The sequence below is a fragment of the Mandrillus leucophaeus genome, unplaced genomic scaffold (genome assembly GCF_000951045.1).
Source record: "Mandrillus leucophaeus isolate KB7577 unplaced genomic scaffold, Mleu.le_1.0 Scaffold451, whole genome shotgun sequence".
Taxonomy (NCBI): domain Eukaryota; kingdom Metazoa; phylum Chordata; class Mammalia; order Primates; family Cercopithecidae; genus Mandrillus; species Mandrillus leucophaeus.
This window is the reverse complement of record NW_012104821.1, coordinates 205768-221828: the sequence shown is the minus strand read 5'-3', so window position 1 is coordinate 221828 and position 16061 is coordinate 205768. Positions and strand designations below refer to the sequence as shown.

Genomic DNA, 16061 nt, shown 5'->3' with positions numbered 1-16061 from the left:
CACAGGGTACCTTTACCTTGGGCACATCAAGCACAGCCTCCTGGCCAGGAACTCACTCAGCTGCAACTCAGAGATTTCCACAGTCAGTGGTGACAACTCCTATGAGCAGAGGTCCTGAGGACATGTCATGGCCAAGCCTCCCATCTGTGGGAAAAAACAGCTCTCCATCTTCCCTGGTGTCTTTATCTACAGTAGCCTCACCTTCGCCGCTTTATTCCACGCCGTCTGGGAGTAGCCACTCCTCTCCTGTCCCTGTCACTTCTCTTTTCACCTCTGTCATGATGAAGACCACAGACATGTTGGATGCGAGCTTAGAACCTGAGACCACTTCACCTCCCAGTTTGAATATCACCTCAGATGGGAGTCTGGCCACTTCTAAAGCCACTGTGGAGACAGAGGCAATTCAGGTTTTTGAAAACACAGCAGCGTCCCATGTGGAAACCACCAGTGCTAGAGAGGAACTCTATTCCTCCTCCCCAGGCTTCTCAGAGCCAACCAAAGTGACATCTCCAATGGTCACCTCTTCCTCTATAAGAGACAACATTGTTTCCACAACAATGCCTGTCTCCTCTGGCCTTACAAAGATTGAGATAGAGTCAATGTCATCTCTGACCCCTGGACTGAGGGAGACCAGAACCTCCCAGGACATCATCTCATCCACAGAGACAAGCACTGTCCTTTACAAGATGCCCTCTGATGCCACTCCTGAGGTCTCCAGGACAGAAGTTATGTCCTCTAGCAGAACATCCATTCCTGGTCCTGCTCAGTCCACAATGTCACCAGACATCTCCGATGAAGTTGTCACCAGGCTCTCTACCTCCCCCATCATGACAGAATCTGCAGAAATAACCATCACCACCCAAACAGGTTCTTCACTGGCTACATCCCAGGTTACCCTTCCCTTGGGCACCTCAACGACCTTTTTGTCAGGGACCCACACAACTGTGTCTCAAGGACTTTCACACTCAGAGATGACCAATCTTATGAGCAGGGGTCCTGAAAATCTGTCATGGACGAGCCCTCGCTTTGTGGAAACAACTAGATCTTCCTCTTCTCTGACATCATTACCTCTCGCGACCTCACTTTCTCCTGTGTTCTCCACATTACTAGAGAGTAGCCCCTCCTCTCCTCTTCCTGTGACTTCACTTATCCTCCCAGGCCTGGTGAAGACTACGGAAGTGTTGGACACAAGCTCAGAGCCTAAAACCAGTTCATCTCCAAATCTGAGCAGCACCTCAGTTGAAATACCAGCCACCTCTGAAATCATCACAGATACAGAGAAAATTCATCCTACCTCAAACACAGCGGTGACCAAAGTGGGGACCTCCAGTTCTGTTCATGAATCTCATTCCTCTGTCCTAGCTGACTCAGAAACAACCCGGACCACACCTTCAATGGGTATCACCTCCCCTGTGGAGGACACCACTGTTTTCACATCAATTCCTGCCTTCTCTGAGACTAGGAGGATTCCAACAGAGCCCACATTCTCACTGACTCCTGGATTCAGGGAGACTAGCACCTCTGAAGAGACCAGCTCAATCACAGAAACAAGTGCAGTCCTTTTTGGAGTGCCCACTAGTGCTACTACTGAGGTCTCTGTGACAGAAATCATGTCCTCTAACAGAACACACATCCCTGACCCTGATCAGTCCACAATGTCTCCAGACATCATCACTGAAGTGATCACCAGGCTCTCTTCCTCATCCATGATGTCAGAATCAACAGAAATGACCATCACCACCCAAACAAGTTCTCCTGGGGCTACAACACAGAGTACCCTTACCTTGGCCACAACAACAGCACCCTTGGCAAAGACCCATTCAACTGTTCCTCCAAGATTTTTACACTCAGAGATGACAACTCTTATGAGCAGGAGTCCTGAAAATCCATCATGGAAGAGCTCTCCCTTTGTGGAAAAAACTAGCTCTTCCTCTTCTCTGTTGTCCTTACCTGTCACAACGTCACCTTCTGTTTCTTCCACATTACCACAGAGTATCCCTTCCTCCTCTTTTCCTGTGACTTCATTCCTCACCCCAGGCATGGTGAAGACTACAGACATAAGCACAGAACCTGGAACCAGTTTATCTCCAAATCTGAGCAGCACCTCAGTTGAAATACCGGCTGCCTCTGAAGTCACCACAGATACAGAGAAAATTCACCCTTCTTCAAGCATGGCAGTGACCAATGTGGGAACCACTAATTCTGGACATGAACTATATTCCTCTGTTTCAATCCACTTGGAGCCATCCAAGGCTACATACCCAGTGGGTACTTCCTCTTCCATGGCTGAAACCACTATTTCCACATCAACGCCTGCCAATATTGAGACCACAAGATTTGAGGCAGAGCCATTTTCTCATTTGACTTCTGCATTTAGGAAGACTAACACGTCCCTGGACACCAGCTCAGTCACACCAACAAATACACCTTCTTCTCCTGGGTCTGCTCATCTTTTACAGAGTTCCAAGACTGACTTCACCTCTTCTGTGAAAACATCATCCCCAGACCGGCCTCCAGCCTCACAGTATACTGAAATTCCAGTGGACATAATCACCCCCTTTAATGCTTCTCCATCTATTATGGAGTCCACTGGAGTAACCTCCTTCCCAGAATCCAAGTTTACTATGTCTGTAACAGAAAGTACTCATCATCTGAGTACAGATTTGCTGCCTTCAGCTGAGACTATTTCCACTGGCACAGTGATGCCTTCTCTATCAGAGGCTGTGACTTCATTTGCCACCACTGGAGTTCCACGAGTCATCTCGGGTTCAGGTAGTCCATTCTCTAGGACAGAGTCAGGCCCTGGGGATGCTACTCTGTCCACCATTGCAGAGAGCCTGCCTTCATCCACTCCTGTGCCATTCTCCTCTTCAACCTTCACTACCACTGATTCTTCAACCATCCCAGCCCTCCATGGGATAACTTCCTCTTCAGCTACTCCACATAGAGTGGACACCAGTCTTGGGACAGAGAGCAGCACTACTGAAGGACACTTCATTATGGTCAGTACTTTGGACACTTCGAGCCAACCAGCCAGGACATCTTCATCACCCATTTTGGATACCAGAATGACAGAGAGCGCTGAGCTGGGAACAGTGACAAGTGCTTATCAAGTTCCTTCACTCTCAACACGATTGACAAGTAAGCACTCACAGCCCCTAAAATCCCATTATTGGGAGCTCATAGGAAATGACCCCTTCCTAAGAAGCAAAAAAAAAGTTAACTAGTTTATTCCTGTACCAGAAATTCTTTTAGCAAACATGTGTTTATCTAATTTCACTTCTAGGCACTGGGTTACGAATGGGAGGAACAAAAATAAGCAAATAATTGAATCATTACAGTATCATGATAGGTGCTCTAATATTACTACTGGTAATGATGATGACAATAAGAATAATGACAATAAGAATAATGACAACAGAAAATATTTATAACAGTACTTATTCTGTTTCAAGTGCAGTTTTATTAAGCTATTGGATCCTCAATTGTAACACTTATTGAAGTAGAGAGTATTATAAGCGTATTTTGAAGATGAAGACATTTAGGCACAGGGAGATTAAATAACTTTCTTAAGGTCATATAGCTAGAAAGTAACAGAACTGGGATAAGAACTCGGATTGTGTGTCACTAGGAACTCATGCCCCTAACTGTTGGGCTAAACAGGAGTGGTCAGAGAGGTAACAGAAAAAGCAAGAAGTTCTGGCATCACCGAAGCCATAGGAGGGGAGAGTTTTAGGAAGTAGAAATGTTAAGTTCTGTTAAATACCACAGAATTGCCAAGTTGAAATGAGGTGAGAAGAGCTTTGGCAACATGGGGGTTCTCAGGGATTCTAATGAAGGGAGCATCAGTGAGGTATAGGGCACTAGAAGAACAGCTAAAACACTACATAGATATAAGGGAGGGTTTCTCCCTTTGAGTTGAGCAAGAGACAAAAGGGATACGTGAAAGGAAAAGGCAAGTTAATGAAAATTGAGGGAACAAAGTACCTAAGAAGGTAGGAGGAACCCAGAGCCTAGAAGGAGGAAACACTACTTCCAAGAGGTCAGTAGATAAAGGAAGGAACCTCTTGGGGATTCCATTCCTCTGAAAAGGTTGAGCTTGGCACTAACTTTTGTTCTGGACACAAATCCAAAGAGGCCCTCCAACGACTCGAGTTTCTGCCTCACTGAGCAATATCTCCAGGAGAATGATTTGTTCCTTCTCCTTCTTCATATTAGTTTTGTAATTCACACTAAATTTAGACACATTGGTGGCTGTTGACCCACATGTTACTATGTGACTCAGTAGTTGAGTCATGGGTGTTCAGTAAGGAAGGGATGAATGGCATGGTGAGAAGGTAGAAGTGTAGTTGGATGGATAAAAGGAAGAATGGAGAGATGGATGAATGAAAGGAAGGAAAGATGAAGAGGAGGAAGGATAGATGCACAGAAGGAAGGATGAAAAGAAAGAAAGATGATGGAAGATAGGATTGAAGGGGATACAGATTGAAGGCAAGAAGGGTGGAAGGATGAAATGAAGTAAAGATTGAAGAAAAGATGGATGGAAAGAAGAAAGGAGGGTGCACTAAAATCTCACACTTCACCACTATGTGATTCATCCATAGAAGCAAAAACCACTTGTACCCTCAAAGCTATTGAAATACAAACTTTTTAATTAAAAATTTAAAAAGCAAGAGAAAGGAAAGAAGGGAGGAAAGACGAAAGGAAGAATGGGTGGTAGGAGAAAGGAATAAAAGGATGAAAAAATGGAAGAATAGATGATCAGATCTAGGGATGAATGAAGGGAAGGATGGACAAATCTATGGGTAGGTGAATGGATCTATGGACTGGTGTGGCCACTTACGGCACACAGTCCCAGCTCCAGTTCATACTAATGGACTTGAGGAGTTTTTGTGGCCAATGAAGTGGATTCATTTAGACAGTGCTCTTCTTCTGAATGAGATGAGTTACCCCAGTTTTCCTCCCCACTTTCATCTTCAGGAACTGATGGCATTATGGAGCACATCACAAAAATACCCAGTGAAGCAGCACACAGAGGTACCATAAGACCAGTCAAAGGTCCTCAGACATCCACATTGCCTGTCAGTCCTAAAGGTAAGTTTAATTTTGCTTACCTCCCAATAATGCCACTTGTGACCATATTTCCTCCTCTAGAGAGACAAAATGCTTGTATTCTTTTTTTTTTTTTTAAATTATACTTTAAGTTCTAGGGTACACGTGCATATCGTGCAGGTTTGTTACATATGTACACTTGTGCCATGTTGGTGTGCTGCACCCATCAACTCATCAGCACCCATCAACTCGTCATTTACATCAGGTATAACTCCCAATGCAATCCCTCCCCTTCCCCCTCCCCGTGAGAGAATTGTGTGTGGTTGTCATAGGTTTCCCTGTCTGAACTGGGTCTTTGTCTAATGGTTACCAGGTAGATGTTACCACTTCTCTTTCTTCTCATGGCATGTTGAGTAGCTTTGTCCAACATCAAATATTCACAAATTTGTCCTTATTAACTAAATTTTTTAAATGCTCATTAAAAACTTACTATGAGCCAGGCACAGTGGCTCACACCTTAATCCCAACACTTTGGGAGGCTGAGGCAGGTGGATCACCTGAGGTCAAAAATTCGAGACCAGTCTGACCAACATGGTGAAACTCCATCTCTACTGAAAATATAAAAATTAGCCAGGCATGGTGGCACACACCTGTAATCACAGCTACTCGGGAGGCTGAGGCAAGAGAATCGCTTGAACCCAGGAGGTGGAGGCTGCAGTGAGCTGAGATCGTGCCACTGCACTCCAGCCTGGGTGACAGAGCATGACTCTGTCTCAAAAATAAATAAATAAATAAATAATACATATATATGTATAATTATATATATATTACATATATATGTAAAATATCTGAAAATACATCCCAATAGTTCTAGCAAATGCAGGAAAAAGAAGTATAAATTAACAGCCTTTATGTATGCCCTGGTTGAAAAACAGACACAACTCTCTTGTAAGAGAAACTTTAAAAAAATATCTAGGATTATATCTCCCATGATGAAAAATTTGGAACTGTACTTTTTTTTTAACTTTCACTTAAATAAAGAAGATGGGTGAGCTCCTGGGTTATTTATGTTTGTCATCACTGGAGAGCTAAATTACAATATGCAACTACAATGGGGGAATAAAAACATGATATAAATGTAATTTGGTTTATGACATCACTGTTACATGTTTTCTTTGTCACAATATTTAGTAATTCCTCCTTCTTCTGTTTTGAATAAAGTCTGAAATAAAATTTTCACTTTAAAAGGCAGTAATATGAAATACATAAATAAATTAAAATCTGGGTTTCTCAACCTTGACACTGTTGTCATTTGGGGCAGATACTTCTTTGCGTTGGGGAGCTGTGCTGTGCATTGTAGGATGTTTGCCAGCGTCTCTGGCCTCTGTTCTCGATGCCATACCATTCGTCCACACACAGTTGTGACAACCAAAAATATCTCCAGACATTGTTAAGTGTCCCCTGGAAGCAAAACTGCCCCTGGTTGAGAACCACTGAACTAGAGAATGTGTCCTAAGATCCATCTTACTAGGTGGGCGTTTTCACCTCACTTCATTCTCTTTCCATTCTGGTCTCCACAAGATCCAGAAGTTGCTTTAGGGAATTAATATAATGCAGTGGTTAATAATATGGGTTTAGCATTTAGATACAATGATGTTCCAGTTGTCACCCTGTCAATAGCTGTGTATGACCTTGGTAAATTGTGGTCTCTGGATTTCTCTTTCTCTCCTGTAAAATGACAAGAATTATAGAATGTGCATTTTATTTTATTTTATTTTATTTTAATTTATTTTATTTTTTGAGGTGGAGTCTTGCTCTGTCACCCAAGCTAGAGTGCAGAGGTGCAATCTCGGCTCCCAGCAACCTCCATCTCCCGAGTTCGAGCCATTCTCCTGCCTCAGCCTCCCAAGTAGCTGGGATTACAGATGCATGCCACTGCACCCAGCTAATTTTTGTATTTTTAGTAGAGATGGGGTTTCACCATGTTGACCAGGCTGGTCTAGAACTCCTGACCTCAGGTGATCTGCCCACCTCATCCTCCCAAAGTGCTGGGATTGCAGGCGTGAGCCACCGTGCCCAGTCAAAATGTGCCATTTAATGTTCTTTTGAGGATCAAAGAGACAGTGTATGTCAAGTGCTTTGCAATTGCTCCTCCTCCTCCTTCCCATCAACATAATCACCATCATTATCACCATCATTGTTAAATACACATGAAGCACTTTAGAGTGTGCATTCTCAGACGTATTGTTTTTAGAGTATATCCAGCAACACAGGGACATTGCTCCACAATCAGAGTCAAAATCCCCTTCATTTTAGCCCCTTTCTCTACCAAACCCCAGTAGGCTTTGTGGGCTTTATAGAGAAGTCTCCAGGGAGTTCTTCCTCTTCCATAGGAACCATTTTCTAAAGCCTGGTCAGCAGCTGCTGTCTCATCAATGCTACTGGAATCTTCTTCAAAGGTATCCCAGTCACCTTGGCCAGCTCTGGTAGTGTCTAGTGTGGTTGGTGGAGAATTCTATTTAGCAAATGTTTATTTTGTAGTAGAATTATTAGTAGTGACAGTAGTAATGGTAAGTAGTAGTGATAGTAACAATAGCAGCAATAACACTAGTAAGTAGTAGTAACTGTAGTAATAACCATAGCAATAAGCAGTAATACTAGTACTAATAGTAGTGATAATAGCAGTAATGGTAGGTAGAGTTGAGTAGCAACAGTAGTAGTAGTAGGTAGTAGCAGTGGTAATCATGACAGTAGAAATCATAAGTAATAGTGGTAGCAACAATAGTAGTAACAGTAGTAACCATAGTAATTACCATAGTAATAACCATAGCAATACGTAGTAGTAGTAGTAGTAACAATAGTAATAACAGCAGTAATGGCAGGTAGAGCACTACCATTACTGCTGTTACTCTACTGTAGGTAGAGTAGTAATATTAAGTGATAGCAGTAGTAACAATAGTAATAGCAGCAGCAGTAGTAATAGTAAGTAGCAGTAACCATAGTAATAACCATAGTGATAGGTAGTAATAGTTGTGGTAACAGTAGTAATAGCAGTAATGGTAGGTAGAGTGATGGTAGTAGTAACAGTAGTAGTAGTAGCAGTGGTAATAGTAACAGTAGCAACAGTAAATAATACTAGTAGTAACAATAGTAGTAGCAGCAGTAGTAGTAAGTAGTAGTAATCATAGTAATAACCACAGCAATAGGTAGTAGTAGCAGTAGCAATAACAGCAGTAATGGTAGGTGGAGAAGTGATAGTAATAACAGTAGCAATAGCAGGTCATAGTCATGGTAATAGTAGTAATGTCTTATTGTGACCCAGGAGGCACTGTGCTTGGTGCCTTTGTACCAACATTTTGAGATGGCCATTGTACTTATCCCCACTTTATAGATGGAAAAGTGGAGGTCGAGCAATATTTTTTAACTTAAAGAGCCATCCATCTCTTTAGAGAAAGAGCCAGAATCCCAGGCAGGGCTATCTTATTCCAGAACCCAAGCTCTCAAACACACAATGCACAATACTTAATCTCTCTCAAGTCAGAGGAGATCCACTTAAGTATACATCCATCCACATATTCATTCATTCAACCATTCAACAAATATTAGTTGAGCCCTTACCATATGCCAAACAGTCAGACGTGAATAGCTGTTACAAATGAGACTGGGAAGGATGGCACAATGCAGATTCAGACAGTGTGATAAGGAAATATTGAGAAACAAAGATGAGTTCTGGCATGAATTTGTAAAGGTGGATGTGGGCTTGGCACACAAGAATGGCAGAACTTAAGGAATCTGATGAGAAGTGGGCACTTCAGGCAGAGAGAAGAGCTTGAGCAAGGCTCAGAGGCTGACAGTGCAGAAAACACATGGGAAGAGGGAGTAGATTACTGCGGTAAAGAATTCACAGAGGAGTAATAGAAGATACAACCAAGTTACCGATGAAGGTAAGATAGGGGAATACCAATTACAGTCTCTTTTCCCATTCCAGGAGCATCCCAGGCACGTCCTAGTAACTGAGAAACATTTCTCTCCCTTTCCTCATATGGAGAATAAATAAGCTATTGCTAGTCCAGTAAGTGAAATCATTTTGTTCAAATTGTGTGCCCATTCCCCAATTCACAGGACTACACACGGGAGGGACAAAAAGAATGGAGACCACCACCACAGCTCCGAAGACCACTTCCAGAGCCATCTTGATCACCAGTGTCTATACTTCCACTTTGGGAACACTGACTCCCCTCAATGCATCAGTGCAAATGGCCAGCACAAGCACCACAGAAATGACGATCACAACCCCATATGTTTCCCCTGATGTTCCAGAAATGACATCCTCATTGGCTACCAGCCTGGGAGCAGAAACCAGAACAGCTCTTCCCAGGACAACCCCATCTATTTTCAATAGAGAATCAAAGACCACAGCCTCACTGGTCCCTAGTTCTGAGGCAGAGACAAGTCCAGCTATTCAAACTCTAGATGTTTCTTCTAGTGAGCCAGATACAACAGCTTCATGGGTTATCCATCCTGCAGAGACCATCCCAACTGTTTCCAAGACAACCCCCAGTTTTTCCCACAGTGAATCACACACTGTATCTTCCACAGCTACCAGTCATGGGGCAGAAGTCAGCTCAGCCATTCCAACAAATATCTCACCCAGTGAACCAGATGCACTGACCCCACTGGTCACTATTTCTGGGACAGATGCTAGTACAACGTTCCCAACACTGACTAAGTCCCCACATGAAACACAGACAAGAACCACATGGCTCACTCATCCTGCAGAGACCAGCTCAACCACTCCCAGAACAATCCCCAATTTTTCCCATCGTGAATCAGATGCCACACCTTCAGTGGCCACCAGTCCTGGGGCAGAAACCAGTTCAGCTATTCCAACTATGACTGTCTCACCTGGTGCAGCAGATCTGGTGACCTCACAGGTCACTAGTTCTGGAACAGACCGAAATATGACTATTCCAACTTTGACTCTTTCTTCTGGTGAACCAAAGACCACAGGCTCATTAGTCACCCATCCTGAAGCACAGACAAGTTCAGCCATTCCAACTTCAACTATCTCGCCTGGTGTATCACGGATGGTGACCTCAATGGTCACCAGTTTGGCGGCAGAGACAAGTACAACTAATCCAGCTCTGACAAGCTCCCCTGGTGAACCAGCTACCACAGATTCATTGGTCATGCATCCTGCACAGACCAGCCCAACAGTTCCCTGGACAACTTCTATTTTTTTCTATAGTAAATCAGACACCATCCCTTCAATAGCCACCAGTCATGGGGCACAATCCAGTTCAGCTGTCCCAACTCCAACTGTTTCACCTGGAGTACCAGGAGTGGTGACCCCTCTGGGCACTAGTTCTATGACAGTGACAGGTACAACTACTCCAATTCTGACTCTTTCTGCTGGTGAACCAGAGACCACACCTTCAATGGCCACCAGTCGTGAGGCAGAAGCCAGCTCAGCTGTTCCAACTGTTTCACCTGGGGTACTAGAAGTGGTGACCCCTTTGGTCACTAGTTCTAGGGCAGTGACAGGTACAACTATTCCAATTCTGACTCTTTCTCCTGGTGAACCAGAGACTACACCTTCAACGGCCACCAGTCATAGGGTAGAAGGGGCAGAAGCCAGCTCTGCTGTTCCAACTCCAACTGTTTCACCTGGGGTACCAGGAGTGGTGACCCCTTTGGTCACTAGTTCTAGGGCAGTGATCAGTACAACTATTTCAACTCTGACTCTTTCTCCTGGTGAACCAGAGACCACACCTTCAATGGCCACCAGTCATAGGACAGAAAGGGCAGAAGCCAGCTCAACTGTTCCAACTGTTTTACCTGGGGTACCAGGAGTGGTGACCTCTCTAGTCACTAGTTCTAGTGCAGTAGCCAGTACAACTATTCCAACTCTGGCTATTTCTTCTAGTGAACCAGAGACCACAACTTCATTAGTCACTCATTCTGAGGCAAAGACAATTTCAGCCATTCCAACTTTAGCTGTCTCCCCTACTGAACAAGGGCTGGTGACTTCACTGGTCCCTAGTTCTGGGTCAGAGACCAGTGCATTTCCAAATCTAACTGTTGTCTCAGGTCAACCAGAGACCACAGCCTCATGGATCACTCATTTCGGGACAGAAACAAACTCTGTTGTTCCAACTTTGACTGTCTCCACTGGGGAGCCATTTACAAAAATCTCATTTGTCACCCATCCTGCAGAGAGTAGCTCAACTGTTCCCAGGACAACCTCAAGCTTTTCCCATAGTGAATCAGACACTATGCCTTCCACAGTCACCAGTCCTGAGGCAGAATCCAGCTCAGCCATTTCAACAACTATTTCACCTGGTATACCAGGTGTGCTGACTTCCCTGGTCACTAGCTCTGGGACAGACATCAGTGCAACTTTTCCAACAGTGCCTGAGTCCCCACATGAATCAGAGGCAACAGCCTCATGGGTTACTCATCCTGCAGTCACCAGCACAACAGTTCCCAGGACAACCCCTAATTTTTCTCATAGTGAACCAGACACCACACCCTCAATAGCCACCAGTCCCGGGGCAGAAGCCAGTTCAGCTTTTCCAACAATAACTGCCTCATCTGATGTACCAGATATGGTGACCTCACAGGTCACTAGTTCTGGGACAGACACCGGTATAACTATTCCAGCTCTGACTCTTTCTCCTGATGAACAAGAGACCACAACCTCATTTATCACCTATTCTGAGACACACACAAGTTCAGCCATTCCAACTCTGACTGTCTCCCCTGGTGCATCAAAGATGCTGACCTCACTGGTCACTAGTTCTGGGACAGACAGCACTACAACTTTCCGAACACTGACGGAGACCCCATATGAACCAGAGACAACAGCCACACAGCACATTCATCCTGCAGAGACCAACACAATGGTTTCCAGGACAACCCCCAAGTTTTCCCATAGTGAGTCAGACACCACACTCCCAGTAGCCATCACCAGTCCTGGGCCAGAAGCCAGTTCAGCTGTTTCAACGACAACTATCTCACCTGATATGTCAGATCTGGTGACCTCACTGGTCCCTAGTTCTGGGACAGACACCAGTACAACCTTCCCAACATTGAGTGAGACCCCATATGAACCAGTGACTACAGCCACATGGCTCACTCATCCTGCAGAGACCAGCACAAAGGTTTCTAGGACAATTCCCAACTTTTCCCATAGGGGATCAGACAGTACACCCTCAATGGTCACCAGTCCTGGAGTAGATGCCAGGTCAGCTGTTCCAGTTACAACCATCCCATCCAGTATACCAGAGGTAGTGACGTCACAGGTCACTAGTTCTGCAACAGACACTAGTACAGCTATTCCAACTTTGACTCCTTCTCTTGGTGAACCAGAGACCACAGCCTCATTGGCTGCCCATCCTGGGACACAGACTGGCTTCACTGTTCCAATTCGGACTGTTCCCTCTAGTGAGCCAGGTACAACAGCTTCCTGGGTCACTCATCCTGCACAGGTCAGCACACCTGTTTTGAGAACAACCCCCAGTTTTTCCCATAGTAGACCAGATGCCACACCTTTAATGGCCACCAGTCCTGGGACAGAAGTCAGTTCAGCTGTGCTGACAACAATCTCACCTGGTGCACCAGAGATGGTGACTTCACAGATCACTAGTTCTGGGGCAGCAACTAGTACAACTATTCCAACTTTGACTCATTCTCCTGTTATGCCAGAGACCACAGCCTTATTGATCACCCATCCCAGCACAGAGACAAGTACAACGTTTCCTGCTTCAACTGTGTTTCCTCAAGTATCAGGGACAACAGCCTCACTCTCCATTAGACCTGGCACAGAGACTAGCACAGCTCTCTCAACTCAGACAACATCCTCTCTCTTCACCCTACTTGTAACTGGAACTGGCAGAGTTGATCTAAATCCAACTGCTTCACCTGGTGTTTCTGCAAAAACAGCCTCACTTTCCACCTATCCAGGGACAGAAACCAGCACAATGATTCCAACTTCAACTCTTTCCCTTGGTTTATTAGAGACTACAGGCTCACTAGCCACCAGCTCTTCAGTAGAGACCAGCACCGGTACTCTAACTCTGACTGTTTCCCCTGCTGTCTCTGGGCTTCCCAGTGCCTCCATAACAACTGGTAAGCCCCAAACTGTGACCTCCTGGAACACAAAAACCTCACCATCTGTAACTTCAGCTGGACCCCCAGAATTTTCCGGGACTGTCACAGGCACCCCTATGACCTTGATACCATCAGAGACGCCAACACCACCTAAACCCAGTCATAGAGAAGGAGTGAGTCCAACCACTATCTTGAGAACTACGGTGGTTGAAACCACTAATTTAGCTGCCACAGGTTCCAGTCCCACTGTGGCCAAGACCACAACCACCTTCAATACACTGGCTGGAAGCTCCTTTGCTCCTCTGACCACACCTGGGATGTCCACCTTGGTCTCTGAGAGTGTGACCTCAAGAGCAAGTAAGAATAACTTTTTTATTGTGGTAAAATATAAATACTATAAAATTTTCCATTCTAAACATTTTAAATGTACAATTCAGCAGTACTAATATATTCACATTGTTGTGTAACCCTCACCAATATCTATTTTCAAAACTTTTTTTTTTTTGTCACCCCAAACAGGACTGAAGGAATAATTTCCCATTCCCCATTTTCCCTAGTGCAGTGGTGCAATCTTGGCTCACTGCAACCTCTGACCCTCTGTCTCCTGGGTTCAAGCAATTCTCCTGCATCAGACTCCTGAGTAGCTGGGACTACAGGTGCACACCACCATGCCTAGCTAATTTTTTGTATTTTTAGTAGAGACAGGGTTTCACTATGTTGGGCAGGCTGCTCTCGAACTCCTGACCTCAGGTGATCCACCCTCCTCAGCCACTCAAAGTGCTGGGATCACAGGCATAAGTCACTGCACTCAGCCCTGTCTCACTTTTCTTTTCTTTTCTTTTTTTATTTTTTTGAGACGGAATCCCGCTCTGTCACCAAGCTGGAGTGCAGTGGTGCAATCTTGGCTCACTGCAACCCCCGCCTCCCTGTTCAAGGGATTCTCCTGCCTCAGCCTCCCGAGTAGCTGGGACTACAAGGTGTGTGCCACCACACCCAGCTAATTTTTGTATTTTCAGTAGAGACAGGGTTTCACCATGTTGGCCAGGATGGTCTCCATCTCTTGACCTCATGATCCACCCTTGGCCTCCCAAAGTGCTGGGATTGCAGGCGTGAGCCACCGCACCTGGCAGTCTCAGCCCGTACAGCCCGAGCAAACTGGAATCACTGGTCACCCCACATAGGAAGGTCTCAGACAGTGACTGCTACATAAGGTATTTCAAGTAGGATGGCCCAGGCTGGACCCCAGCTGGATGCTGGAGTTAAAATGTGTCCTCGGAGCCTTTCCTCCCACGCCCCACTGCCCAGGGTCTGACTTAGGACTGGTCTCTTCTTACCCTCCCTTTCTGCAGCTGGCATGCCTTTGTTGATGCCTTTGACTGTCAACTTCACCATCACCAACCTGCAGTACACGAAGGACATGGGGCGCATGGGCTCTGAAATATTCAATGCCACCGAGAGGGCCCTGCAGCAGCTGGTGAGAGCCCCCCAGCCAATGCCCACTCCTCCAATGTCTCGGCCCCTCCTCCTCCTCATCTCTCTCTCATTCCTTCCCAGCTCGAGCCCTTGTTCCAGAACAGCAGTATTGGTTCCCTCTATGCTGGCTGCAGGCTGACCTCGCTCAGGTGAGACCCCCCCCTTCACGGCACCTACAGCAACCCCGATTCAGTCCTTTCTTTGCCTCCCACACCCCCAGCAGCCACAGCGACTTGGGCTTTTGCTGAGAGGCAGTATAGCATAATAGACCCAAAGTGCCTCGGTTTCAACACCGGCTCTACAATTTGCTAGCTGTGTGACCCTGGGCAAGACGCACAGCCTCTCTGTTCCTCAATCATATTATTTATAAAATGGTGATGATAACATTCTCTTACTCTTGATGATAATAACAGTTTCTTATTCTATTGGTGATAGTAACAGTCCCTTGCTCTTTTCTCTCTGTTTTTTGTTTTTTTTTTTGAAATGGAGTCTCACTCTGTCACCCAGGCTGGAGTACAGTGGCATGATCTTAGCTCACAGCAACCTCCGCCTCCCAGGTTCAAGCGATTCTCCTGCCCCAGCCTCCCAACAGTCTCTTACTCTTAATCACTTAGCAGAGTGCCTGGACCACTGTGAATGCTCATTTAATTAGGACTCATAGCAGCAATTGGTGTAGCATCTTTGCCAAAGGTATCCCCAGAATCCCTGACAGCTTCCTGGCCCCAGCCCATCTCTACCACATTAGGGTCAAGCTCCGGACACCACAGCTCTGCAGTTTGCTCCCTGGAAAGAGATAGGCACTTTGCCAAAGTCAGTCTTACTGAATCAAAGGGAAAAATCCATTATCTTTTTTTTTTTTTTTAATTTTACTTTAAGTTCTACGATACATGTGCAGAACGTGCAGGTTTGTTACATAGGTATACATGTGCCATGGTGGTTTGCTGCACCTATCAACACGTCATCTAGGTTTTAATGACCTGTCTTTTCCTCTCTGCTTGTGTCCTCTCAGTGTTCTCGGGGCGCAGCAGATTCAGTACCCTTTCCTTACACCTTACAACCCTGCAGCCTCTCTGTGAGGTCCTCCATTCAGTCAACTCAGATCCCCTGCCAGAGGGGTGGGTCTTCTACTCACATAGCCCCATGAAAAGAAATCAAAACTGTCCTCAGCTGAGTTCCCCTGACCCCACCCGCCCCCATCTCTCCATAGGATCAGGGAATGTCATAACATTGTTCTTACGACATGCCACCAGCAATCTAAGTGGTTTACGTGTTTTCATTTATTTTATCCTCACAACCACATTATTTTTATCCCATCTTGTGGATGAGAAAACTGAAGCTCAGAATAATCAAGTTCCTTGCTTAAGAGGAGCCTAGCTTTAAGCCCAAGGGTTCTGGTTCTAGAATGTTTACTTGTAACCTTGACA

The 16061-nt window shown here is 45.3% G+C and overlaps 1 protein-coding gene across 1 annotated transcript in view; it reads left to right on the top strand.

The window, feature by feature from the left end:
- Positions 1-16061, top strand: part of MUC16 (mucin 16, cell surface associated) — a 151112-nt gene that overhangs the window by 7167 nt on the left and 127884 nt on the right. The window contains exons 4-9 of the mRNA XM_011994314.1: positions 6-3141; positions 4981-5094; positions 9175-13544; positions 14570-14638; positions 14719-14786; positions 15647-15709. Of these exons, the coding sequence (XP_011849704.1) occupies positions 6-3141; positions 4981-5094; positions 9175-13544; positions 14570-14638; positions 14719-14786; positions 15647-15709 (7820 nt within the window). The remainder of the gene's footprint in view (positions 1-5; positions 3142-4980; positions 5095-9174; positions 13545-14569; positions 14639-14718; positions 14787-15646; positions 15710-16061) is intronic.